This window comes from Pleurodeles waltl, chromosome 8 (genome assembly GCF_031143425.1).
Source record: "Pleurodeles waltl isolate 20211129_DDA chromosome 8, aPleWal1.hap1.20221129, whole genome shotgun sequence".
Taxonomy (NCBI): Eukaryota; Metazoa; Chordata; class Amphibia; order Caudata; family Salamandridae; genus Pleurodeles; species Pleurodeles waltl.
The window spans coordinates 884,815,241-884,842,505 of NC_090447.1; the positions used below are offsets into that span (position 1 = coordinate 884,815,241).

Below are 27,265 nucleotides of genomic sequence, written 5' to 3' on the forward strand. Positions count from 1 at the left end.
CACAGCCATTTACCACTGCACTTAAGTAACTTATAAGTCACCTATATGTCTAACCTTCACCTGGTGAAGGTTGGGTGCAAAGTTATTTAGTGTGTGGGCACCCTGGCACTAGCCAAGGTGCCCCCACATCGTTCAGGGCAAATTCCCCGGACTTTGGGAGTGCGGGGACACCATTACACGCGCGCACTACACATAGATCACTACCTATGTATAGCGTCACAATGGTAACTCCGAACATGGCCAGGTAACATGTCTAAGATCATGGAATTGTCACCCCAATACCATTCTGGTATTGGGGTGACAATTCCATGATCCCAGGGTCTCTAGCACAGTACCCGGGTACTGCCAAACTGCCTTTCCGGGGTCTCCACTGCAGCTGCTGCTGCCAACCCCTCAGACAGGTTTCTGCCCTCCTGGGGTCCAGCCAGGCCTGGCCCAGGAAGGCAGAACAAAGGACTTCCTCAGAGAGAGGGTGTTACACCCTCTCCCTTTAGAAATAGGTGTCAGGGCTGGGGAGGAGTAGCCTCCCCCAGCCTCTGGAAATGCTTTGATGGGCACAGATGGTGCCCATCTCTGCATAATCCAGTCTACACCTGTTCAGGGATCCCCCAGCCCTGCTCTGGCGCGAAACTGGACAAAGGAAATGGGAGGGACCACTCCCCTGACCTGCACCTCCCAGGGGAGATGCCCAGAGCTCCTCCAGTGTGTCCCAGACCTCTGCCATCTTGGAACCAGAGGTGTTGGGGGCACACTGGACTGCTCTGAGTGGCCAGTGCGATGCATGTGGCGTCAGAGGCTCCTTCTGATAGGCTCTTACCTCACTTGGTAGCCAATCCTCCTTTCTAGGTAGCCAACCCTCCTTTTCTGACTATTTAGGGTCTCTGCTTTGGGGAATTCTTTAGATAACGAATGCAAGAGCTCATCAAAGTTCCTCTGCATCTCCCTCTTCACCTTCTACCAAAGGATCGACCGCTGACTGCTCAGGACGCCTGCAAAACAGCAACAAAGTAGCAAGACGACTACCAGCAACATTGTAGCGCCTCATCCTGCCGGATTTCTAGACTGTTTCCAGGTGGTACATGCTCTGGGGGTAGCCTGCCTTCACCCTGCACCAGAAGCTCCGAAGAAATCGCCCGTGGGTCGACGGAATCTTCCTCCTTCTAACGCAGGCAGCAAAAGACTGCAACACTGGTCCTCTGGGTCCCCTCTCATCCTGACGAGCGTGGTCCCTGGAACTCAGCAACTCTGTCCAAGTGACTCCCACAGTCCAGTGACTCTTCAGTCCAAGTTTGGTGGAGGTAAGTCCTTGCCTCCCCATGCTAGACTGCATTGCTGGGTACCACGTGATTTGCAGCTGCTCCGGCTCCTGTGCACTCTTCCAGTATTTCCTTCGTGCACAGCCAAGCCTGGGTCCCCGACACTCCTTCCTGCAGTGCACAACCTTCTGAGTTGTCCCCCGGCGTCGTGGGACTCCCTTTTGTGACTTCGCGTGGACTCCGGTTCACTCTTTTTCCAAGTGCCTGTAAGGGTACTTCTGCGGGTGCTGCCTGCTTCTGTGAGGGCTCCCTGAGTTGCTGGGCACCCCCTCTGTCTCCTCCTCCAAGTGGCGACATCCTGGTCCCTCCTGGGCCACAGCAGCACCCAAAAACCTCCACTGCGACCCTTGCAGCTAGCAAGGCTTGTTTGCAGTCTTTCTGTGTGGGAACACCTCTGCAAGCTTCATCGTGACGTGGGACATCCGTCTTCCAAAGGAGAAGTCCCTAGTCCTCTTCTTTCTTGCAGAACTCCAAGCTTCTTCCCCCCGGTGGTAGCTTCCTTGCACCCTCAGCTGGCATTTCCTGGGCTCCTGCCCACTCTCGACACTGTCGCAACTATTGGACTTGGTCCCCTTGTCTTACAGGTACTCAGGTCCGGAAATCCACTGTTGTGGCATTGCTGGGGTTTGTTCTTCCTGCAGAATCCCCCTATCACAACTTCTGTGCTCTCTGGGGGTAGTAGGTGCACTTTACACCTACCTTTCAGGGTCTTGGGGTGGGCTATTTTTCTAACCGTCACTGTTTTCTTACAATATCAGCGACCCTCTACAAGCTCACATAGGTTTGGGGTCCATTTGTGGTTCGCATTCCACTTTTGGAGTATATGGTTTGTGTTGCCCCTATACCTATGTGCTCCTATTGCAATCTATTGTAATTCTACACTGTTTGCATTACTTTTCTTGCTATTACTTACCTAATTTTGGTTTGTGTACATATATCTTGTGTATATAGCTTATCCTCATACTGAGGGTACTCACTGAGATACTTTTGGCATATAGTAACTCTGTGTACTGTGTTTTCTTATGATATTGTGTATATGACACCAGTGGTATAGTAGGAGCTTTACATGTCTCCTAGTTCAGCCTAAGCTGCTTTGCCATAGCTACCTTCTATCAGCCTAAGCTGCTAGAAACACCTCTTCTACACTAATAAGGGATAACTGGACCTGGCACAAGGTGTAAGTACCTCTGGTACCCACTACAAGCCAGGCCAGCCTCCTACAAAGGGTACCACTCAGCAGTTTTTCACATTCCATTTACCTTTCCCCCTGAATTTGTCTAAGTGGGCAAGAAGGAGCGTCAGCCATCTCCAGGACATCCTTTTAGAGGTACTTAATATTTGACAATGGATTGTTACTGCAAAACAAATCGTATATGATGCTTTGCTACTGACTGAAGAACTAAGTAGTTTGAAGACTGTTAAAACGTCTTGTTTTAATTTGGTAAATTAAATGCCCTCTGAATGAGAAGACTAGACTCCATTTGAAAGAACAACCAGTGTATATTCTGGAGTAATATTAATTGAAGCATTGTACTTTATTTTTGTTCACATGATGAAATTAGGCTTTTGGACCCCAATTTGCTTGACGTAAAACAGATTTTATTTGGCTTAGAGTTTATATGCAGAGTTTGTCAGCATTATAACAGAAATGTTTAATTGGCAATAACCTCAATTCCACATGTGCTATGAGCAGAGTTTCAAATTCTTCTATTTTGGTACAGCAATCACTCCAAAATGTATTAACCCCTTGATTTACTTCTTTTTTCTGGTTACCTTGGTGGGGCTTCATGTTTGCTTTTTAATATATTAATAATCATTCTAGTGGCAGTAACAAGCAATTTAACTTACCTTCTGTATTGCTCTTTATGTTGGATATTATTATTTGTGTCTTATAAGACACACAGCCACCCCATTGATGCTGGACCCTGTAGAGTGAAAGCACCCCTACTCTAAAACAACTAAAACAGCCAGGTATTTAAACCCTTGCGAAATGCCATAAAGGAAGGGCAAATACGCTGGGTCTCTGGCAGATTTTTCCACAGCTTGATGCCTAGGTAAGCAAATGAGTGTCCTCCCATGTGTGCTTAATAAATTCTTGGCACTTTGCATATGGACTGCAAACCTGACCAAAGCATGCAGTGGGCTAGTATGGAGTCACCATTTCTTATAAGTATTGTGATGCAGAGCCCGATCTAGCCCTGTGCACGTAGCACAGGCTTTAAACTTTATGCGCTTGTCTACTGGAAGCCAGTGAAGGTCCTGAAACAGATGTGATACCAAAAAATATTTCAGTAGCTGAAAGAGTAACCTGGCTGCTGTGTTTTGTACTATTTGCAAGTGCCAAATGACTACCTTCTTGGCCCCCAGGTATAAGATTTTACTGTAGTCAACTCTAGATAAGATCAAGGCTTGGATCACAGTTTTCTGAGCAGAGAAGGGTAGCACGCCTGTAATCTTTTTAACCCGTCTCCAAGCTACAAAGCAGGTAGGAGCTATCTTATTTACCTGGGTCTTCATCATTAGCTTCGCATCCAGCCAGAATCCAAGATTCTTTACCTGCACTGAAAGGTACGGAAGGTGGCCTAACCCATCTGGCCAATGCATAGGACCCTATATCTAGGGACTCCTTCCTAAGACGACAACCTCCGTCTTCTCTCCATTCAACATGAAGCAATTTAAGCTCATCCACGTGGAGATCCTGCTCAAGTCTAACTGTAAGGTGCTTGCTCTATTTTCCTCTGCGGATGACAAAGTAAAGATGATTTGAGTGTCATCCACATATGAGAAAAGGGTCAAGCCACAGCTCTCCACCAGCTCTGAGAGGGGGCTGACAGATGTTAAAGAGCATCGGGCTTAACGCTGAACCCTGAGGAACACATTGATTCAGTGCATGAACCTTGGATCTCACACTACCAGATAACACTTGAAAAGAGCGGTTCACCAGAAATGAGGAAAGTCATGCTGGCGCCTTGCAGCCCCAGAGACACTAACCTTGCCAGAAGAACAGAATGGGACATATTATCAAATGCCACACTGAGACTAAGTAAAATCAGTGCCACTGTACCGCCCTCATCCAGGATCCATCTCAGATGTTCAGTGACCCCCAGGAGAGTGGATTTTGTACTGTGTCCCACCCTAAAGCCCGACTGTGATTTTCCATAAAGGCTGCTAGCTGTGCATTGACATGTTTTTCCAAGATCTTCACAAGGGTGGGCAGCATGGAAACTGGTCTAAAATCAACCCAAATAGTGGGATCAAGACTGGGTTTTTCAAAAGAGGGAGAACCATAGCATGTTTCCACATCTCTGGAACTTATCCCACTTTCATTGAGAAATTAAGTACCCCAACTAGTCTTTGCAGCACCTTCAAATCTAAAAGGCTTATCCTGGACGGTTGGAGGGGGATCTAAAAGGGGATTCCAACTTAACTGTCTGCAGTAAGGTCAGGAATTCAGGAAGATCCAACAGGGCCAATTGTGCCAGTTCCTGGCCTTCCAGCCGCAGATGTCTGATGTTTAATCCCTTCTGAGCTCGCTTCCTCCCTCGCTATACTAGAGGGAAGTCCACAGGCCAGCATAACATCCGTCGGGCCTTCTGAAAGAGTAGACATAATATTGGCCACCTTTTTAACAAAAGGTTGGCCAATTCTTTGCACGTATTAGCTGACATCAATGGTGCCGGAGATGTCTTGTTAGGGTCTGCAAGTTCCCTTACCATGTGAAATAGAATTTTGGGACAGTGTTGGGCCTTTATGACCCTATCAGAATAAAATGCAGCTCTGGCCAGCTTACATACCCCATGATATTTCTTTAAGACTGATTTATAAATGGCCTCGTGGTCTTCGTTATACGATTTCCTCCATTCTCTTTCTAGGCCTTTACAGAGTTTTTTTTCAAGCTGTCAAGTGTCATTAAACCATGGAACAGGAGGATAAATTCTCCATGAGGATCTTGGCATTGCCAGTACAACAACATATGGAGCATTCCTAAACCATTGATCCACCCACGGTTGATCTACATCTATAGTTTGATTAGGAACAGAGATAGTACACAGCAATTGTGCATTGAGAGCACCAACATCTAATCTCGCCCAGTTGCTTGCCCTACCCGGAACCATGCCAGATTTAACACACCAAGTAGTCTGGTACCTAATCAGAAAAGTCACTGCCAAATGAACAGACCACACTAAAGGCAAAGGTGGCTCAAAGGTCAGCATCTCCATATTAGAAAAGACTTGGTCAAGCAGGTGACCTGCTATATGAGTAGGGGAGGAATTAACCAAAGCCAGGTTAAGCACACTTACATCTTCTTTGAAAGCCAATGCCAAGTTATTCAACGGAGCTTCTAAATGGCTATTCAGATTACCCAGCACAAAGAAATTAGCACATTTCAAGACCCAGGGGGAAGGTGCGCCGGGGAACATAGCACACCAGCGTACCCTGGTGGTCGATAGACCAATGCCTCTGATATTGTAAATTTAGGGTCAGCTCAAGAGTAAAAAACAGAGCTTCGCACTCTGGAATATTCAGATCCTGTGTATTGCACACATATTTGTTTTTGAAATAATAGCAATTCCACCACGTGTCCTGCCTTTCTGATTTTTTCTGACAATAGCATAGCTAGATGGAAGAGCTACAATAACATCTGGTGTGGAAGCCTCATGCAGCAATGTTTCACTAAGAAATACAGCATCCGGATCATAATCCTTCAAAAGATTTAATTTGCGCCGTTGGTTTTTAGCCAAAGAACAACAATTGATATTAAAAAAGCAAAATTCGCTCTTTGAAGAACTTCATGCAGAGCTTATTTTGCTTCTAACTAAATTTTCAGGAGGGCCACAAATATTTAGGCTGACCACGTCTTGCCACCCTGAGGGTCCACTCTATTTAACCGCAGACTCCTCATCTTTTGAATATAAGACAACTGAGTGGATCAGAAATTTTATAGCAGTTTTCCTGCGCACTTTGGCTTCATGTCAAAGTTGTTCTGCACAGGAAATGACAAGTGAAGTCAAAAAATAATCGCCAAGCGTTTGCACAGTTGTCAGTTTTCTAGGTTGTCTGCACCCTCAGATGTGGATCCCCTTAACAGATTATCATGACTAGTGTGCAGATGTCCACATTCGGGACCTTTTTAGATGTGAAAAGAGTCAAGTTAAGAGAACCGTGAAGTGGAGGGTCAGTAAGGAATCAGTGGTTAGATAGAGTATCCACAGAAAAGAGTGTTATTGAAAGTAAGTAGCTCGTTCTTCAGATGGATACTTCTAATTACAGATCACTTACCATTTTAATAGATACCACAGGAGTACCTCCCAATGTGGGGTGGTGGAGGACTGTGAATTACCTGGCAAATATCCAGGACAGGCACTCTGTATGTTAAAGCAGTGGTAGCAGCTTTCGCCCTGGTGGAGTGAGCCCACAAGAGTTTTAAAGGACACACATGCTGTAAACCTTTAAAATTCTCATCACAACAGGTGATTTAAATAACAAAGGCTGATCTGGCAAACACAAAAAAGCATTCAGACAACTTTGCTTGTAATGGGTCAATTTGACAGGCGCACCACCAATCAACAAATTTGTCCCAATGACTTGCATATATTGATTATGTGGAGCGATCCTTCACTGCCAAGATGACATTAAAGACCTCAGGAGGAAGACCACAGGAGGCCAACTACCGACACAATCTTCAGGCATGGAAATGTAGACTATGCAGGTCAGGGTACAGCACCCTGCCCTGCTGCTGCAGTAGAAGATCCCCCCAAATCGGCAGCTTGTTCGGAGGACAAATGTTCATGCCCAGGAGTTCTGGAAAATACACTCCTCTGGCCCGAAACTATGCCACTAGGATGATTTGGGCCCGGGTTGTTTCCTATCTGTAGACATTTGGGCAGGAGAGGCAGTGGCATGCATGAAGGTGTAGGGGAGTCCTGAGTTCTACTAGATAGAAGGAGTCTCAGAGAAAGAGCTTCCTTGGAAACTCCAACATGCAAAAGTGCTGACACTGCACATTCTTGGCAGTGGTGAAAAAACTAAGCCAGGATTCTCCCGATTACTCGAAGATGGCCTGAGCAACCTCCAGGTGGGGATCTGTCCTTTGTGATCAGCTAGGCGTCTGCGACTGGGTTAGTTCACCCTGGCATTTAAATATCCCATCAAGGGATTTACCTGACTTCAACATACAGTCATTGAGGTAGGGCAAATGTGAGCATCTTCAATTTTGTCCTTCCGCATAAATGTGTTGAGGGTGAAGATCTAAAATAGGACAAAGGCCTCCAATCTTCTGCATATGAAAATGGCGAGAGAAGTACCCAGTTCTGAGGCTATAACCAACTCTATGGCCCCATTACAAGAGGGGCTGTACTTCCTTCCCTGATTATGGTGTAAGGGGGTGGGAAGAAAAAATGGGAGGGGATAGCATCAATGGGTAATTTGGAGGACCCACCTGTCTCAAGTAACAGCTTGCCAGTCTTAGACAAAATATTGGATCCTGCCTCTGACAGGGTTGCTGTGTGCTTGCAAGTACACACTAAAGCGGGTTGGGGGCTGCTGCTGATGGAGAGCCGGGGATTCAGCTGCACTTTGTTCCTGCTGCTCTCAACATTCTCTCTTAGAATCGTCACCCTGGTTACAGAAGGCCAGCTAGGCTGGAGGAGGAGTCTTGCGCTGGCAAAATGGAAAAGCTCTGTTGTAGCCACGAGAGGGTGAAACTACTGGCGCAATTGGTTTTAAACAGAAAGGATCAAGGAATGTGCTGTGGCGCTGCTCTCCTTGAAATGTTCTAATGCAGAGCTAGCTTTTTCACCCAAAATGTGAGAGCCCTCAAAACATATGTCCATTAGGATATCTGGACATCCCCAGAGAAGCTTGTAGATCTCATCCAGGCGTAGTGCCAAAAGGTCACATTAGTGGCCACTGCTCACCCTAAGCAGTCAGTTCTGTCCAATCAAAAGCGAATTGCAAATTTTGCTGCATTGTGACCATCCTGAATAGCCTGCATAAGGGACGCAGGAAAGTAGCTCAGAACAGCTGGTAAAACTTGTGTCACAGAATAGCAGATTAGAAGACAGATGGGATTCACAGACATGAGGATGAGGCTGTTGGATAAAAAATTTAAAACATCAAATTCTTAAATGTCTATATGCATTTGGATTTGCAATCAGGCAGAGTAGCAGTAAGGAACATACTGGGATTCATTTTGCTGGTGGACGCCCTTACCACCAGAGACTCTGGCATCTAGTGAAAAATGCTGTGTTATCTGTTGCAAGGCGATGGCAATACACAACCAGCCTGTTAACTGTAGGACTTGAAGGTTTCAACCAAGTGCCCAGAAGAATATTCGTAAGAGCCTCATTAACAGGAATAGTGGCTCTGTAGAGCCGGAATAGGTTGAAGTACTTCTGTCAAGACATTAGTCTCTACTTCCATAGTGGGTAGTTGTAAATCCAGAACCTCTGCTGTTTTTTGCATCATGACAGCGAAAGAGGCACTTTCCTCTGTGCAGAACATGAGGGTGAGATTGGGGTGCGTTGCTGGAGTGAGGGCAGTGGGACCCAAAGCCCACATTAGGGATGTAAGTAGCCCAGGGGTCTTCAAACTGGGGGGTGGGCCCCTCTAGGGGGGCCTCAAGTGATCCAGCGGGGGCGGGAGGGTGCCAGGCTCTGGCCAAAAGAAGCTTTGTTTTTAGCAGGAAAATAATGAGCGGCAGTAAACTGCTCTGTAATCACGCTGTGGATACTTTTACGTGTTAGTAAGGCCTGGATTTGATTGCATTTTTAAAAACAGTAATACAGCTTATCTACACTGTTTAATTAAGCCTAGACATATTTAGAAATTGACATCTTAATAAAATAACTGTGAAAATGTTTTGGGTGGGGGCGCAATTATTTTTTTTTACCCATGGGGATGGAAGGGTGGGGGGCGCGGCATAAAAAAGTTTGAAGACTACTGACATAGCCCAATGGCAAACTGAAGCTTTTCTTACCAGCGTCCTTTACCAGTTTTATTCCTCATACTTGGAAACATAGTTGTCCCATTTGTCATGGTTATCAATCTCTGTGCTGAAAATATTATGTAAAGTCTTTGGCCCACCATGTGGTAAGGGCAAAGTATAAGGGCTGCCTAAAGGCTGTAATTGTAATTGTATTTATATAGCGCTTACTACCCTTAACGAGGCTTTGAAGTGCTTTTTGGCAAGTAGCATGCTACCCCGGAACCTAAAAGGATTACTGGTGGATTAGTATAGGGAAATATGAGTACAGTAAAAGTATTAGCATAGGGAGGTATGGGCTAATTTGTGCAGAGGACATCTGAGTCTGTTAGTTTATTTGAATAGAATAATGGAGGTATAGAGGAGGGAAGAATTCAACAGTGTTTGTTGGGAGAGCATAGTAGTAAGATGAGGTTTGGGATGAGTAAAGGAGAGGTGGAGGACGTAAGAGTCTGTAGAAAAGGACAGAAAGGGTAGTTAAATGGGGTTTGGGATGAGTCAAAAGAGATGAATGAGGGAGGATTTAGTCGGGTTGTTTGGAAGATCATAATCATAAACTGAGGTTTGGAGTGAGTCAGGAGGGGTAGAGGATTGTTCACGGTGAACGAGACCAGTAGATCTAAACGCGTTGGTGGTGATGGTTGGTGATTTATATGACTGCAATAAAAAAGTATAACAACTATCCTGGAGTGCGGCGTTAGAGTTGCTGTCAGCTGTTGTTCTGAACATACACACATATATATATATATATATATATACACACACACACACACATATATATAGAAACTTACACCTACACGTACAAATACATACATATATACATTTAATTGAAACAAAAGATACGTTTGTTAAACAGGCCTAAAGAGTATGTATATATTTTAAGATAAAATAGTTATTAGAAGAGAAGTATTGGTACAAAGAAATATACATATCTAGATATATACACAGAATCAAATTATAACATGTTTACGTACACTGGGATATGCAGTCCATTGCGGTTTGAGTGGGGTGGTTATGTAGGAAAGAATCAACACTTGAGTAGTGTTCTGAAGATAAGATAGTTATCTGTGGCTCTTATATTTGGGAGTAATGAATTCCATAGCTTGGCCGCTTGAACAGAGAAAGATGTACCACCTATATTATTTTTCTTGTATGGTGGTATCCTCCTCTGTTTCTGGATCCACGCTACTGCTTCCAGTTCGTGATTGCCGTGGCGGCGGCAGCAGTGGAAGAGAGCCGCGCCGTGGGAAAGCAAGGAAAGCGGGGCAGAAAGCGAGGGTAGAACCGAAGGGGTTCTAGACATCAGCCGCATTTAGCCAGGAGCCACGGCTTCGGCTCTCGGCACATTGTGAGTCACAGCAGGGAGGCCAGGAGGACCGCGTGACGAGGATAGGATCTGGCGCCGCTCGTACCACGCCACGGGCAGGGAACCAAGCGGGATCGGGATCAGGAGGATTACGGTAAGAGGCAGAAGTGCCGCTTGGGTGTTCTCCTGCTCCCTAGCATTCCCCGCCCCCACGCTAGTGGTCCTCGCACCGCGTTTTCTTCAGCAAGGCCCTACCTATCCTGCCTGCTATAGAACGCCTCCCGTCCTCCGTTGATGCTGAGCTACCTGTCCCGGCGCTACAGTCTACCAAGATCACAAGATCGCGCCAAGTCAGGCCACCCCCACTGAAAGGACAAAGACGCCGAATCATAAGCTGGGGGGCCTAGCTATATGACCAGCTGGCAATCTAGCTGGCAATCCTGCGTAACCTGTGTAACCTGCCCCGGAGAAGACGTATGCAGCCTTTCAGGGCATCAGCTCCCATGGCAGCATATCCGGATAAGTATTAAAAGACTATTGGTATGCCGGGTGACCCCAAGGGTTCCCCAGACCTCCAGAGGGGTGGTTCCATAAAAGAGAACACACAGGAGTGTCAAACAGAGTCCGGTCAGCGGAAGCGGCCACGGATCTCTGTGGTGCAGTTTGCTGCCTCAACCACAGACTCCCTCTCACAAATCTCTCCGTGACCTGAAACGTATCTTGGCTGGGTTAGCACCAGAGCAGGACTACATGTGCACATGCTCGTGCCCCTCAATCCAGAAGTGTGGCCACGTGTCTATTTGACGGAAAAGAAAAAGGGAAAGGAGACTGCCTGGACCACGACAGGAGCCAGCGGCACGTGCCCCTCAAGCCAGAGGTGTGGCAGCATGTCTATCTGACGGAAAAGAAAAAAGGGACGAAAATTGCTTGGACCTTGACAGGAGCCAGCAGCTCGCTTGGGCAGCATTTGAAGAGGATCATACATGCTCACGCCCCTTGCCTCTGGGTTGTGGTCAGATATAGTAAGGAGGAATATCTAAAGGAAAATTTCACAGACAGCGAAAATGAGGTCAGGGAAGGAAAGGGTATTTCAGCCACAATCTAAGAGAATCAAGAAACAAAGTAAGCCCCTATTTTTACCATCACCATCAACACCAAAAAGGGAAGGGAAGGGAAAACGAAGACAAAGGGTCAATCCCTGGTCGCCCCTATAACCTGTTTTTTCAGCAGGATTAAAAAAATCTGTAAGGGTCCCCCATAAGACTGATTTTTTAAAGGCACCTCTGGATGTGATTTTTTCTCTTCCTAATGGCTCCGCGACCCTACCTCATCCAATCTCCCCCATAAAAAGTGAATGCACCCTGTTACATGACCAAGATGATAATAGTAGGTTTAAGGAGGAAGGGCAGGCTGAAAAACCTACCGTTGGAAAAAATAATAATCAAATGGAAGACAACCCTAAAGATAATGTTTGGGGCTCAATTAACGACTTAGAATTACTGACCCTCAGGTCGTCTTCACCTTCCATTGTTACCACAAACTTTCCATCTTTGGAAAATCAAATTATTTTTCCCTATTTAGGCACTCGATTTCCATTTGCGGTAAATGTGATTATTAAAGGCGCGACTGATTCTTCCTTAAGTGAACCTGCTGTGAGTTCACAAGAGTATGGTAAAGTAAGGAAAATGGATCATTCGTTAGAAACTATTCATATTTCTGAAAATTTCAATAATCTGGACCAATTAAACACTAATCTTTCTTGCCAAAACAGGGACACAAGCCCCACCACGTATATCTTTAACAAGTCATTCAATAAAGATATGGGAGTGTCCCTGCAAGAAGATAAAATTGGAGTCTCAGATACACAAATGGATATCTCAGATCCCTAAATGCATCCTCTATATCAAATGAAAAAAACAAGTGAATCTGAAGGTAGGGAGGAAAATAAGGAGAACACACTGCAAGCACAAAATACTAAAAAGCAGCTGGATCAAAATGCGGTCTGGGATATCTTTTTTAAAACCTTGCAGCTAACACTGGATGCTCTGTCCTATCAGTCCTCTAAAATAGATGTCCAGGTGGATATACTGAATACTATGGCCAAATCAGTAGCAGGGATCGACCAGAAACTAGCAAATTTAAACATATCAGTAATAGAATGCACTTGTGAGCCCATAATCGACAAGTTGGCCACTCTCCCAGAAGGGGGGGGGGGGAAGCAAAAACTCTGGGATCAGAGCGATTTGGTGTACAATGAAGTCAAAGGACAAAGAGATAGAATCCCTTGAAGAACCAAAATGTGAGCAGGAAGAAGATGGTAAGGAAATTATAGGCTCCTTTGATTCTCCCAAATCCGTGGGGCTCCCATTTCAGCCAGTAAAGCCACCCACTAAAAGACAAAAGAAAAAGCATTGAAAAGTGAGAAATAAAAAAGGGGTGGCCTCAATAGGCCCCCCGGCGATAAAAATCTAACACCTCCTCTAGCCTGGTCATAGGTGAATGCATGCCAATGCCCAATGACCTCGTGACAAACACAATGAGTTTTTCAACGGTAAATAAATTGTTTCCATTATTCAACTTTGGAGCGAGGGGCCATTCTATTCATAACCAAAGGGGGCAACATGAAAATGAATTACACTCCAATGAGGGGGATATAGAAAGTAATGACCAACGAATTATGGTAATGACAAATGATATAGGCAAATCAGAGCAGGAACCTCAAAATATTAAACTACATCAACAGGAGACACAAGTTGTAACGAGTCCTAGTCCCATAATAATTAGGAGGCCTTTTGAAGAAGAAGGTATAACAATTACGGTCGCAAATTCAGAATATGCAGAGTACCATGGGGCTCAAACCGGAGCCCATTTGGCCCAATATCAGGCAAAAAAAGGAAGAAGGCCAAGACCACCCCTGGATGAAGGGTACTTAAGTGGTTCAATAGCAAAGCACGATCTGATAGAGAGCCACCAGTAGGGAGTCAGGTATTAGAATATCAGAGGGCTGCCAAATTAGATGAACAAATGGATACTATAGGTAGTTCCGATTTCGCGGTATTATCGGCTCCAGGGGCCGGAAAAGCCGGATACTGGGGTGCCTGGATCGAAGGCGCCACCGACGCCGGCCTCGACGTCTGCGACGTCGGAGAGAACATTTGAGGCTGTGGAACCTCAAATACTGAAGGCGGCTGGCCCGAAGATCCGGGCGAAGTCGGCGAGGCTGGAGAAGGCAACGGCGTCAACGGATGTGGAGTGACTGTGGGACTGACCTCCCAAGTCTTCCGACGCCGAGTCGATGGCGACCTCGACCGGGACCTCTCCTTACTCGACCGGCGCTGTGATTCTTGACGGCGCCGGGAGTCTCGATGACGCCGATGAGACTTCGGTGAGGAGGATTTCCGATGGTGCCTCTTCTCCTTTTTCTTCGACTTTGCCATAAAAAGTTTGGCCTCCCGCTCCTTCAGGGCTTTCGGATTCATATGCTGACATGAATCACACCTGGCCACATCATGATCGGAACTTAAACACCACAAACAGTCAGAATGTGGGTCCGTTACCGACATTTTGCCCCCACACTCTCGACAGGGCTTAAAACCTGGCTTCCTCAGACATAGTAACTTCAGAGAAAAAACACAGCCAAAAAACACACTGTAACTGCCGAACAGCAACAGTAGCTCCCTGGAAGATAACCGTTTCGAATGGCACGGAAAAAAGGGAACTGATATCGGCGAGGACCTCTTATTGCCTGTATGACGTCAGACGGCATCGCGTGGGCAAATGTGACGTCCTCTTCGACGTGCAGAAGCTAGGAAGAAGATTTCCGTTGAATGCTGGCGCAATGGGAGTATTCATTAGGTGAGGAATCCACAGGTAGTTGTATCCATCAGAAGAGTTAGTTCTGCAACTGGAAGAATGGAAGATTACCCCTTAGCGCATACCATATCTAATACACGCTTACCACAGCTAGATTTAGGCTGGATATCGGAAATAATCCATTGAGAAAAATGTCAGTGACTTACGGGTAGTAGGGCGCACAATAAATTGACAATCTTGCATGAAAACCCTCTCCAAGTTTGCTCCTGGAATATAAATGGGGTTAGATCAAATACCCAACAAAAAGATCTATCAAGCTTACTAAAGAAATTTCAAATTATTTTTCTCCAGGAGGCTTGGGCCACAGACTCTTTTTCAATTGACGGATTTATGGGATTTCTTTCCCCAGCCATAAAGGAGAAAGGGTATGGACATCCAAAGCGGGGACTAGCAATTTTTATCTTAGCAGTAATAAACATATTATGTACTCGAATATATGAGGAAAACAAAGACTTCTTGTTAGTGAAGTTAGAAGGTGGAATAAGGAACATTCCAGCCCACTCCTGCTAATTAATGTCTATATCCATCCAGATGCACGATCCAGAAAATATATATCTTCCAAATTGATAGATACAATTTTAACTGCCCATCAGGATTTAGGACTCCTGGAGCTTTTAGTAGCAGGGGACTTTAATCTGAAATTATTAAACCCCTTTGAAAGGAATTCACAAACTATCTTGCAAGATCTACTATGGGCAGTACCACAGCAGTCCCTGGGGGTAACAGAGACAGGAAAAGCCGGGATAGTAGCACTCTCCTTAGTAAAAGATCTTGAATGCTCTTGGGCTTAGACTTCTAAATGGAAGATATCTGCGAGATACTCCGCTGGAAACTACCTGCTACGCCACTGAAACACAAGCGACAATTGATTATACTGCAGCATCCTTATTTTTGCTTACGCTAATTACAAAATGTTACATCGTAAAATCAGATATGAGCGACCATGGCCAGCAATGCCTGGAGATAGGATGTGGCCTTCCTAACTTTAACCCTGCACTAACTACACCAAGGAATATTAATACAACAAACTAGGAAGAGGAAGCAAAAAAGTTAAGCCTAGAAAAAAGTAAAATTAAAACCCCTTACACCCCAATTGGAAACCAAAAAAATAATATTTTCAATGGCCGAAATTATGAGCTAAAAAAAAAAACAGCGGAACTGGGGGTGCTCCGGGTCCAAATGGGATCCCAAATGCCTTGTTTAAACTGAATCCTGCCTTTTAGGGTGAAAAATTGGCTTTGACTTTCAACCATTGTTTGGCGCTAGGAAGTATTCCAAAATCTTGGAGGGGTGCGATAATCCATCCAATATTCAATGGAGGTAATAAGTCACAAACTGAGAGTTATCGACTAATTACCTTAACGGATGTAGAAGCTAAATATTATGCAGGGATTTTACTGGAGTATCTTCGTAGGTGGGCATTTGAAAATATAATTATTCCCTCCAGTCAGACAGGTTTTGTAAAGGGCCTGGGTACTGCCGCAAACATATTAACTCTATCCCTGATTATTGATAAGTACAAACAAAAAAAATCAACCTTTGTATCTGTGTTTTGTAGATTTTAAATCAGCCTTTGACCTGGTACAGCGACCTCTCCTATGGGAGAAATTAGTCTCTTGGGGGATACCGGAGAATCTGTTAAAGGCTACGGAACAGTTATACACAGATACATGGGTAAGAGTTAAGAGAGGGGATGGATCTTTCCTTTCAAGGGAAATTAAAACAAAACAAGGATTGTAACAGGGCTGTGTGCTGGCACCATATCTTTTTAATCTCTTTTTATAGGACTTGACTGCGGAACTAAATGCACCCCCCCCCCCCAAAGCTTGGTGATATGACTATTTCAAACTTGCTTTATGCTGACGACGTAGTACTCCTGAGTCAAACTAAGGTAGGGCTACGGCGGCTCATCATAAAGATATCCGAATATGCAGAGCAAAATGGATTGGAAATAAATCAGAAAAAAACCAAGGTAATGGAAATTAGCAAAAAAACTTTGAGAGTTAAAAAATGTAATACACAAAGGGGTGTTTTGGAACAAGTAAACCAGTATAGATACCTGGGTGTACTTTTTGATGAACAGGGCTCCTTTCTTCCTCAAAAACAGGAGCTATACAGAAAAGGAAATGTTCTACTATTCACTTTCCGCACTTTAAAGAAATTGCTTACGGGCCCTAACTATTGGCCATTGCTTCAAGTCATTGCAGCCAAACTAATTCCAACTTTAGGATACGAAAGCGAAGGTCTGTGTGGACAAGATGCTATCACCTTAAATAAAATTACTGGGAACATTTTTAGGTCCTTATTCCAGCTACGGGATATACCTCCCAAGCACAAATTAGGCTGAAGTTTGGGTTTCTAAACCAATGTATAGATAGGAAAGCCAGTTAAATCAAAGTTTGGAAACATTTACAGCTAACAAAGGAAAATCAGCTCTGCCACGCATTTTGGAAGGAGATTAGTTCAAACCCTAAGGCTAATTCTCGAGAGTACTTAGATCAGGCATTAACAGACTTGGAAGCAGTGGAATTATGGAACTCACACCTTTCCTACTTTGCTTTTTTTTAAATCCTAAATCGAATAACAAGGAAAAGATCAATGAACATGGATAAGAGGTGGTAATAAACTAGTATAAACTTTTAAAATGTCAGTCCTACCTGGAAGCCGGGTGGACAAAGACAGACAAAGATCATTTCATCAAATACCGATTTGGCATCATTCCTGGTGGTGCCTACCTAGCCCCGTGGGAACGCCCTGCAACAATCCCTCAGTACAGTTTGTGTGGCCGGGGTAAGGAAGATATAATTCACTTGATCTGTATTTGTAATGGCCTACGAAATGAACGCAAATCTCTATTGAAGGCAGCATTCAATCAAAGGAGGATACGGACTTGCAGGCAAGCGGTGATTGCCTGTTTTAAACCCTCTGACGTTGTTTTGAATGCTAAATTTACCACGTTTTTACGTTTAACAACACAAAAAATGTTTAAAAAAAGATCTTAATTAGTACATATATATTAATTTTTATATAGCATTTACAAAAAGTTTTAATTCTCTTTAAAAAAACAATAAATCACTGCAAAGTATTCATGAAGTTATTTTTAGGCATAGTTAAGTAAGGTATTAGACATATATGGGTAGTTTATACTGACCTCGGAATAGGAGGTACTTATTAGAAGATTAATAAATAATATTTTAATGCATATTAGGGGTTACAGTTTGATATTCTGGATTATATATATTATGATTTAGATATTTTTGGATTAGATAGAAAGATGTGATGTACTGGTTTTTGTTAACTATGCATCGAATAAATAAACTTGAACTTGAGTGGAGGTTTGTTTGTTGAATGTATTTGGTGATTTTATTCCTGATGAAAAGCAGTCCTATTCCATGTATTGCTTTGTGGTGAAGCAGCTTGAAGGTGGATCTTCTGGCAACCGGTAACAAATGTGGGGCCCCAAAGGCAGCAATGACAAGCTATAATGGAAATGAAAGAACCCGGATATATGGCTAAAGTCTATGGGAGAGGACAGTTGGGAGAGGAAACGAGGTCAAGGGGGTTTTAGACTTGGAAATGGATAATGATAATCGTATTGGAGAGTTATGTGATCACCATGTGCTATACTATTGAACTGAACAAAGATATATGTAACTTTAAAAGTATATATAGAAAATAATAGATGTAAACACAATGTGAATATTTGTATGTCATTAATAAAGAGCGGTTTCGCAAAGAATAATAATAATTTGCTAATTATTAACCATTGGCTGCTAATCCTCCCCCCTAGGATGCTAAACGTTTCTACATAACTTTCTTTGTACAAAGGGTTATCAAGACCACATTTGCTTCGAATCTGGGACTGCAGTTTTGTGATTTACTTTACATGGGTCTAAACGAAATCTAACAAACAAAAGATTTGCTAAAATGGCCCTCTTTCCTGCTTTTTAAGAAAAACGGAGAGGACAAGGAAAATGCAAAGTATTGTGTAAGCATCTGTTTGTGGCAAGTAGTGAAGTAGATTAATGTGCTGTGCATATTCCTGTCATCTAGTGCAGTACCCGGATGTGTGCAAGTTGTTTTTCTTCAAAGAATTCTTCTCAAGCCACGAGGTACTGTGACTCCACCTCTTGCTTTAATTTTGCAGGGTCTTCAGCTCCATTTTTTTCTGCATGCAGGATGAGGATGGAGCTGGAATAAAGTGATACAGGAGAGAGAGAGAGGTAGAGGATGACCATGCATGAGAAGTAAAAAGGAATGAGAAATGCAGAAGCCAGAGGGTGGGCTCATGTGAATCTACAGCACTATATAACACAAATAGATGCTTACAGGGTAAGTAACATTTTCTGTTCGAGGCAACCTGTCTCTGTGGGGTGGAAGCTCAGAGAGATGTTGAGGGGGAGAAGGAGTTGTACTAATGAACTGTTGAGCCGGAAGGATGTCTTTGCTCTTGATGTTGGAGCCGGAACTCACTTCTGGCGAGAAAGCTGCCTTATCGGAGGCCAGCGGCTCAGAGTGATGTTCCCCCTCAAGGTCCTGGGTGCCAAAGAGATCTGGGGTGTCGTGTCCACCTCTGTGCGACATCTCGAGTTGATGGGCCCAGCGGTCATGAAGCGTCTTTGTCAACCAGAATGACCGGCACACGTCACAAGAGGCCTCGTCTTTCTTGGGTGGGAGGCAAACATTACTGACGTGGTGCAGGTATGCCCAGGGTTATTTCATTCGACACAGTGGGCAATATCTAAAAGGGGTCTATTCCAACAGACGTGAGGCAGCATTGTGAGAATGTACCAAGTGGAAAGGAAAGGGTCTCCTCCAGGGTCCAAGGTCATCTGGAGATCCACCCTGGACGAAACTGCAGGCGTTGACCAGATACAAAAGAAGGGGTGCGTGACTGAATACAACACTGACGGACAGAGAGGAAACGTGAAGGCTGAAAAGAACACCGCAAGGGTGTCGATCCAGAGATATGACAGTACATATCCAACCCAGACAGCAGAAAGAAAACAATCTAACAATGGAGCTGATGACCATGCGCATTGCAGACAAGAGGTGGAGTCACAATACCTTGTGACTTGAGACAAATTCTTCTAAGAAAAACAAAAAATAACTTGCACACATTTGGACCAAACACTACCTAGCAGGATTATGCAAAGCATGTGTATAAAAAGCCACACACGCCTTAAACATATGTTTTTACCCAACAATTTTGCACTTCCTTAAGAAGTGGTCATTAATTCCTAGTTTTTCAGGTTCTATTTGCTTGCCGTTTTGTTGGAAATAGGTCTGAAACCCATGTAGAATGCAGTAGAGTTCAGAAGAAACAGTTGCTCTCCGTTTAAAAGCACTTCTTGACTGTCTTTTCTGGGTTACACTGGAGCTTGTTCTTTCTGAGTCAGAGGTCCTGCTGTTTGGGCCAGAGCCATCACCGGGTTGGATAGGGTCTTAGCCAAACAATATTCCAGAACCCCCCCAACCCACAAATGTGACATGGAACTTGAGAATAATGTTTGATGCAGAATCATCCTTTAAGGCACAGGTATCATCAGTGGTGAAAGCCTGTGTATGGGTTCTTCACCTGTTCCGCAAACGTTTACATTTTCTTCCAGCGAAGGTGCAGTCCACTGTGGTAAGGGCTTTGACATTAACACCGCTGGATTGTGGTAATGTCCTGTATTTGGGCTTTCCAGAATATGTAACACAGCACTTACAGGTAGTACATGGCGGGCCACTTACTGTTTAAGCTCCCAAAGCATTTATCTGTGTCACTTTTTAGCAAAAGGCTGCACTGGTTACCGGTGCCCACATGAATAATGTTTAAAGGTTTAACTTTGGCGCATCAAGCCCTTTACGATACGGGCTCTTTTTATCTGAAGGAATGAATCAGGGCTTATAGGCCGGGGAGAATGCTGCAGTCCAGTCAGACTAGGCTGCTTACAGTCCCCCATTTAAAGAAACAACGTAGAGCTGGTTCCTCCTTCACAGTCCTGACCGAGTTTGTGGAATCAGCTTCCGAGACAACTGAGACAATGGCATAAGTAAACGTAAAGCCCCCGCCCCTCACTGCAAAGTACCTGTAGGGCCCCCCTCCTCCTGGACCCAGTCAGGGGCCTGCCGCCCATGCACAGTGTTCTGTGCTAATGGGAGCCCCTGGAGCGCGGGGCTGTAGGGGCCTTTGTTACCCCACTGAACTGAGAATAATGACAGAGGAAGGATGTTTTTATTCATAAGGGTGGTGGGAATACTGGCTTATGTTTTGCCGCCAATCCAACATTAGAGGCCAAAGCACCGGGTTACTCTGTGAGTAACTGTGTGCTATATAAACACCCCATCATTGATTCATTCATTCAAGACTAGACATAATTATGAATTCTGTAAGGGGTCACTTTTTTAGATTGTGCCTTGTTTCTCAGACAAACTAATTATTGAATTCACAAAACAGTGACCATAAATAGGGGCAAAAAGAGAAGTCAATAATAAGATTTGAATCTCTAACTTGTAATAAAGATTGAGCTACAAACGTAATACAAGTTCACACTTACATTTTTAAATATATCCAAGAATCTCCCTGTAGGGATATAGTTTTTTGGGAGAAAAAAAAGTGTGCAAAAGATAGTCAAAATTCAATGAAAATTAAAATCAAATGACAATACCAACTGTCCTACCATTTCGAATTCCCCTAGTTATTCAGCTGAAATGGTACTCCATTGTGTGTTTGAGCATATTGTATGGGGCATAAATTGACCACAACAGCAACCATGTCTATACTGAGGATCAAAGAGATACAGAAATTCGCCTTGGGGGAGGGCAGATGTACATGGTCCTAATAGTACCTTACATGTATGGGCAGTTGAATAGGAGAATGCCCTAAAACTATGCTTGTGCAAGGTGGAAGTCGGATAAGATAAAGATGGCAACATTTGCTGCAGTTGTTATATTTAAGTATTTTCTCAATTTGAGGAATCTTGATACAGCATCACTAACATCCCAGAAGGAAACAAAAGCATAAATGACTGACTTTACAGAAGTTGGGCAAGCAACACTGAATACATACTAAATCTGATACTATGCAACACCATAGGATGTAAATTTGTGGAAGTACTGGGGAATCAAGGATTAAGTCCAGAACACAAATTACACATAGGGAGCGAGAGGAACCTCCTCGAGCTCAGGAACGATTTTCATAAAAATCGGAATTTTATATGCACCAAAATGGAAACCAAACCTCAGATATTAAAAACATACCATCAACCTCTAGCCTGTGGTGAAAATTGACTTTAAGCAGATCACTTAAAGACATTACAGGTTTAGCAGTAGCTTCCTCTCTACTGCCCACTGCTGGTAAATTCACTAACGAGCAGGAGCACTTAGATATGTCCCTAGATATGTCCTCCTACTGTCCCACTTCACAATTCAATTCTTACATATGACAACAAGGTATCAAGACCACTGGCTTAAATTTCTTAATGACTTACATATTCTACCTATTCAGTTGCACAGTGCACTGAGATCTGAAAAGATGTCTACCACTATTTTTTTGTCCTCACTGCCACTCGATACTCTCTCACATTGTTCAGGACTTGCCAGCTCCACTAACAGAGACACTTTATCCCCAGAAGATTTTGTGAGAAGTCTTCTCGCCTTAAGCACCCTGACACAATATGCATGGTTTGCCTCCAGTACCTAAACCTTTCTGATTTATTTGCCAACTTAATGCCCCCCTCACTGTCAGGGAACTTCTTACATCTAGGTTTTGTACACGGGTGCCTGTTCAAGCGTTTTCCAAGTATCTTCAATTAAAGCTGTGAAATCAAAGCAAGAACATTGTCATCAAAGCAGTCGCAACTCTCTGGGACTCAAACTCCTGAATCACAGATTCCAGTTTGTGGGCTGATCAATCCAACTGACATACCTCAGATTATATTTTGCAACGTGTTCCTCTATATCCGCCATAGCACCCTTCCTGGAGGCCCTCTCAGTCTCAATCACCTATGTGGACTTTTGTAAGCCTGTCAGCATCGTCATCATCATTGCTTCACCACTAGTAAAGGCAAGGCTACTAGAGTCTGTTACCTCTGGCTCATTCCCAGGGACTCACCCGGGGGCTTGTTTACCTCGAGGAGAAACATTTGCACCTCTTCATTGGGTTTCACCAATTATTTTCCTGCAGGGATATCATTGTGCAGGGAGTATACCATCATCACTCTCCGGGAAGGGTACACGGATTCAGCAAGCTAAGAGTGTTGCTAACACTGACTATTCAAAGAAAAGGTTTTTTCTCTTCGGTAATGATATTTCTGGTGGATTCTATATCTTTTTACAGTTTCCTAACCTTACGAATGACCCCAGGTACTAACCTGGATCTGTAAAACTTTGCTTCAAGCAGAAATACTGTAACATGCTAGGTGGAGCCACATGACACCACCCAGCTAGAAACTGATGATAATGGCAGATATATGCTGACAGTTGCTTGCATTTATTTGTCACCCAACTGAGACATACAGAGAGGAACTGAAGGGTATTACCAACAGCAAAAAATAAACAAAAAGCATTATTGTTTGCATACCCCAGAACCTTATTATGAAGGAGGCTAACACAGCAGATGAGAAAGGATGGTGGTAAAGGCTCTCCGGGGGGGATAGTGAATCCACCAGAAATATTGTTACCAACAGAAAGTAACCTTTTCTTCTAATGGATGCTTCCCACTGATTCCTTACTTATGAACAAATCCCAAAGTAATCACCATGTGGAGCAGGTGACAGCAAGTCCAGCCTATGTAGCCGTTGCTCTTTCTTGGAAATATGAGGAAGGGGAATGAAAGATAGAAGAGAGATAGGCTTGCTCATATGAAATGGAGATGTGCCTTTGGCAGAGATGATTTGCAATAAAAGATGTATTTAATAAAAACAAGTGCGTGCCAGCAAGTCTTTCTTCCTGGACTTTTTGGAACCCAGACTTTCACAATGTTGGTTCCTGACCCTACTGCCTGCTATGTTGTTTCTACTAGTCTGGACAAACCAGTGTTATTTTTCTAATGGTGACAGAACATTTATTTATATTTTTGCCAAACAATCGGGACTTCCCTGCAAAATATCAAAGATGGGTCGTCAGAGTCTATGGATGCTACTGGGAAGAGATGTCATACACTTTTTCACTCAGACATATTTTTTTTTAATAAGTGAGAGGCTGCTAATCTAAGTGTATATGTTTGTAGAGTGACTTTACCTGTAGTAGATGGGGCAGCAAGCAACGACGCAAGGGGGTAAGGTAAACAACAAGAATGGGCGGGGGAAAAGGTGCAAATAACAATGGGAGGGCATGCAACGACAACAGGAGGGGCAACCAACAATGATGGGAGTGCTAGCAACAATGGCCAAGCAATGATGATGAGGATGCAACAATGACGGGGGAAGCATGAACAAAAAAAAGTACCTGAACCCAAGTCCAAGCAGCAGAAGGATTCTAATGAAGCAATTAAACAGCACTTGCTCCTTGTTCCATCAAAGGGACAACCACAAGAAGAGAAAGTGAAAACAGCATGTGCCGATCAATGAGAAGCAAATAAATGACACTGAGGACGAAGCAAACCAAAGGTAAGTAATGTGCTGGCTATAAAACCCCATTAAGTTTATGTTAGCAAAAGATCTCACAAACCACTGCGCATGTGATGTCTAAGGAAAGACCTAAAAAAGTGTTTTTCAGCGCTGAGGTGCTAGTCCCATATTCATCACTGAAGACCTGGATTTAGTCCAAGATGCAGCACTTGCTAGTGATGCATGAATCTGTTTTGTCAAAGTCTCTCTCATTCTTCCTACAAGAAAAGCCTGGCACCAGCTCATTAGTACCTATCTCTAAGTTTCATTTTTCTCGAAGTGCAATCACCTTTCTTATTTTGAATGCTCGCTGGCTATTTTTGTATTAAATGCATTGTAGACTTGTATGCACTATCCCAAGGGCTTGTGGTTGCTTTTACAATCTATACAGAGTGTGTGCACGACACGTTAACACTTTTTGGTTCACTCAAGGCAGTGTCATCAGCACATATGTGGTGTGGAATAGCACATGTTTAAAAACTATTATTTTTTACACATCTCAACATTGTGACGTACACTAATATAATCTAATGCAATACTGTGAAACAAAAGCATGTCAGAAGCAAAATATTTTTTAACTGGAAAGTCTTCATCACAGTTTTACTTGAGGCTTGCTGCATCATTTACTTTGATGGCCTAGCATGTCTTCTGGCTCTTAGAGCCAAACCAGACGCGAGGCTCTGCTCCTTCTATGTATTTGTTGGCTTGTTCACCTGTACTGGATGTGTTCTAAGCATTTTGAAATGGAATCCACGTTTTAAACGTGTTTTACGGATCCTACTCACCTTCTCACACATTTCATCAGCAGACCCCGAGATGAACAGTGTAGGATGTTTAATGAGAAGCAAATCTTCAGTGCGAAGCTTGCTTTGTTCCTTCACTGGATGGAGTGGGTATGACAGGCATATCAGACCTCGAACAAAGCTCCAGTCAGCATCATCTTCACATAACTTGCTCATAATGGCCGCAGCAGCTCGCGATCCCATTGAGCGACCTAGGACACATACAAATGTTTTTAAAGTTTAAAAAAATGGTCGTACATGTCCACGAGAGGAAAACATAAATTATAGAATGCACCCATTGTAAGGTATGAATATTAGGCTTTAAAACCATGTTTTTCATGGATATTTAAAACAGCAAATTTTGTTGCCATTTCTGTATGTTTCCTTTGTTGAAACAATTTATTAATTCATAAAAGATGCAGTAAGTTATCTGTGAGCAAGGAACACTGTAGCAAATCTCTACAGAAGACCTCTCGTTCAGAGATGTTCTTTGATTGCTTATTCACAGCCTACACTGGCAGGATTGGCACCTATAAGTCACACATGGATATATGAGCATGCAGACTAACCATTCTCTTTTATTCATTATTCATGCATAGAGGGTAACAAAGTAGATTGCAGTTCCCAGGAGAAGCTTCCCAAACCATTAGTCTGTGTACACATTGCACAGGTTACGAATGGGTATGCTTATTTCAGAATTCAAAGGTATTCGTCCACAATCGAGTACTATTTTGACATCAGGATCGGTTGTACAAGCTATACAACAACTTAAATACTCTAGTAATAGAACAAACCAAGATAGGTAAATAATTCTGCTGTTTTTGCGAAACGCGTTGCCTGAGATTACATAATACGTCTAATACAATGTGGGTGGGCACCACCCCAACTCAGGAAATACTCAGTACGAGAAGGGATGGAAATCAATAGGGCCGGAGCAGTTCAGTCTACTGATTTCGGTTGTATATCGATTTTCACTCATGAAATATCATCAGAAGGAAAAACACCCTGCCTTCGTGTTCAAGTGCTTGCATTGCCAAGACTGTAACGCCCCAAGCCTTGGCAATCTGGTATTTCAAACACTTCTCCTTGCCTCAGATTAAAGTGCCTTCTCCTGACAGCCGCCCTCCTCTTGATTTCATGCCACCATATCAGTATATGAGGCCCCCTGGGGCACTTTCAACTCAAAGATATCTGGCATGTAGCAAGTACTAGCGCAGTGTCTATGAATCTACTGGTCACCTTAGTGGCCCTAGTTCTTGGCAAGAAGGCCAACAGGTATAATGCAGAGGTGTTCAGGTTAGTCCTGTCCTAGCCCCTTTAATAAACTGTAATATAACATTCCAATATGGATTAAAAAACAGTCAGTTCTACACCATGTGAAGGAATTCAGCCCCTAGATCCTTACACCTAGGGCATCCGGCTTCGGCCTGGGGGAACATATGGTTTATCATTATTTTGGGGGTGATGTAAACCTTATGAAAGTGTTAATATTGCATCAATTTAAACGTAGTTTTCATGGTACTTTGGGAGTGTTTTGCAGTATATTAGCTCTGTCTCCACCACTCAACGGTATTCCTAAGTCTTCTACCCATATATTATGTAGCATTGTCAGCACAATTTTGGGTCATGTGGCTAATGATCGGTAGAGGAGGAATACTGTTTCATGCCTCCAATTTATATTGCAAATAGTGTTCAGACTGGAGTGAATTGGTGCTCCACAACCTCCCATCTTCCACCACTTGTGAATTGTGGCAACTTTATCCCTATCTATCAAGAAATGGTCATCTGGTAATCCATGACAACTGGTTTGGTCTCGAAAGCCACTGATAGCGCCTGCACTGTAGAGGTCACTCAGAACGGCAAGCTCCCCTCACACTCCTGCACACCTTGCCAATTTTCCTGATGTGATAATGCGCTCAGTGATAGTAAAGGAATCTCACATGCGCAAGTGAATCTGGTTTGAGTCCATTTTAGTTCTCTCGGACATACATAGCGAAGTGTCGTAACCAAAATGTTCTTCCTCCGCGCTGCAGGCCTTGAGGAGGACTTCGGCACCAAGCGTGTCAAACGTTCTCCAGAAAGCAATAACTAAAACTAGGGAATGTGACTCTGACAAAAACGTGAAAAGAATAATAACTTTCAGCTGCAGCAAATAACACAGTTATTATAAAAGCAGATACATTATAGAGGTTCTGAGGAACCACAAAGTATAAATGCTGTGTCCGCAACCGGAGCTAAAGCCAGAAAGTATGAGCCCTGGCTGAGTTCTATCTGAGGCCGCCTTGTTTACTGTCTATTTATGCAGCTGCCGAGCTTCTCTTAAATCACATAGGTATCACTGATTTTCATGATGGGCTTTAACTCAGATAAGCAAGATGCAGGGACTCTAAATGACCAATAGTGCTACCACT

General features: G+C 43.7%; 1 protein-coding gene across 4 annotated transcripts in view; it reads right to left on the reverse strand.

Moving 5' to 3' along the window:
- The window catches only part of TEX30 (testis expressed 30), a 231,270-nt gene that overhangs the window by 32,359 nt on the left and 171,646 nt on the right, over nt 1–27,265 (reverse strand). For all 4 annotated transcript variants that reach the window (XM_069205190.1, XM_069205192.1, XM_069205194.1 and 1 more), the window contains one exon: nt 24,858–25,066. In XM_069205190.1, the coding sequence (XP_069061291.1) occupies nt 24,858–25,066 (209 nt within the window). The remainder of the gene's footprint in view (nt 1–24,857; nt 25,067–27,265) is intronic.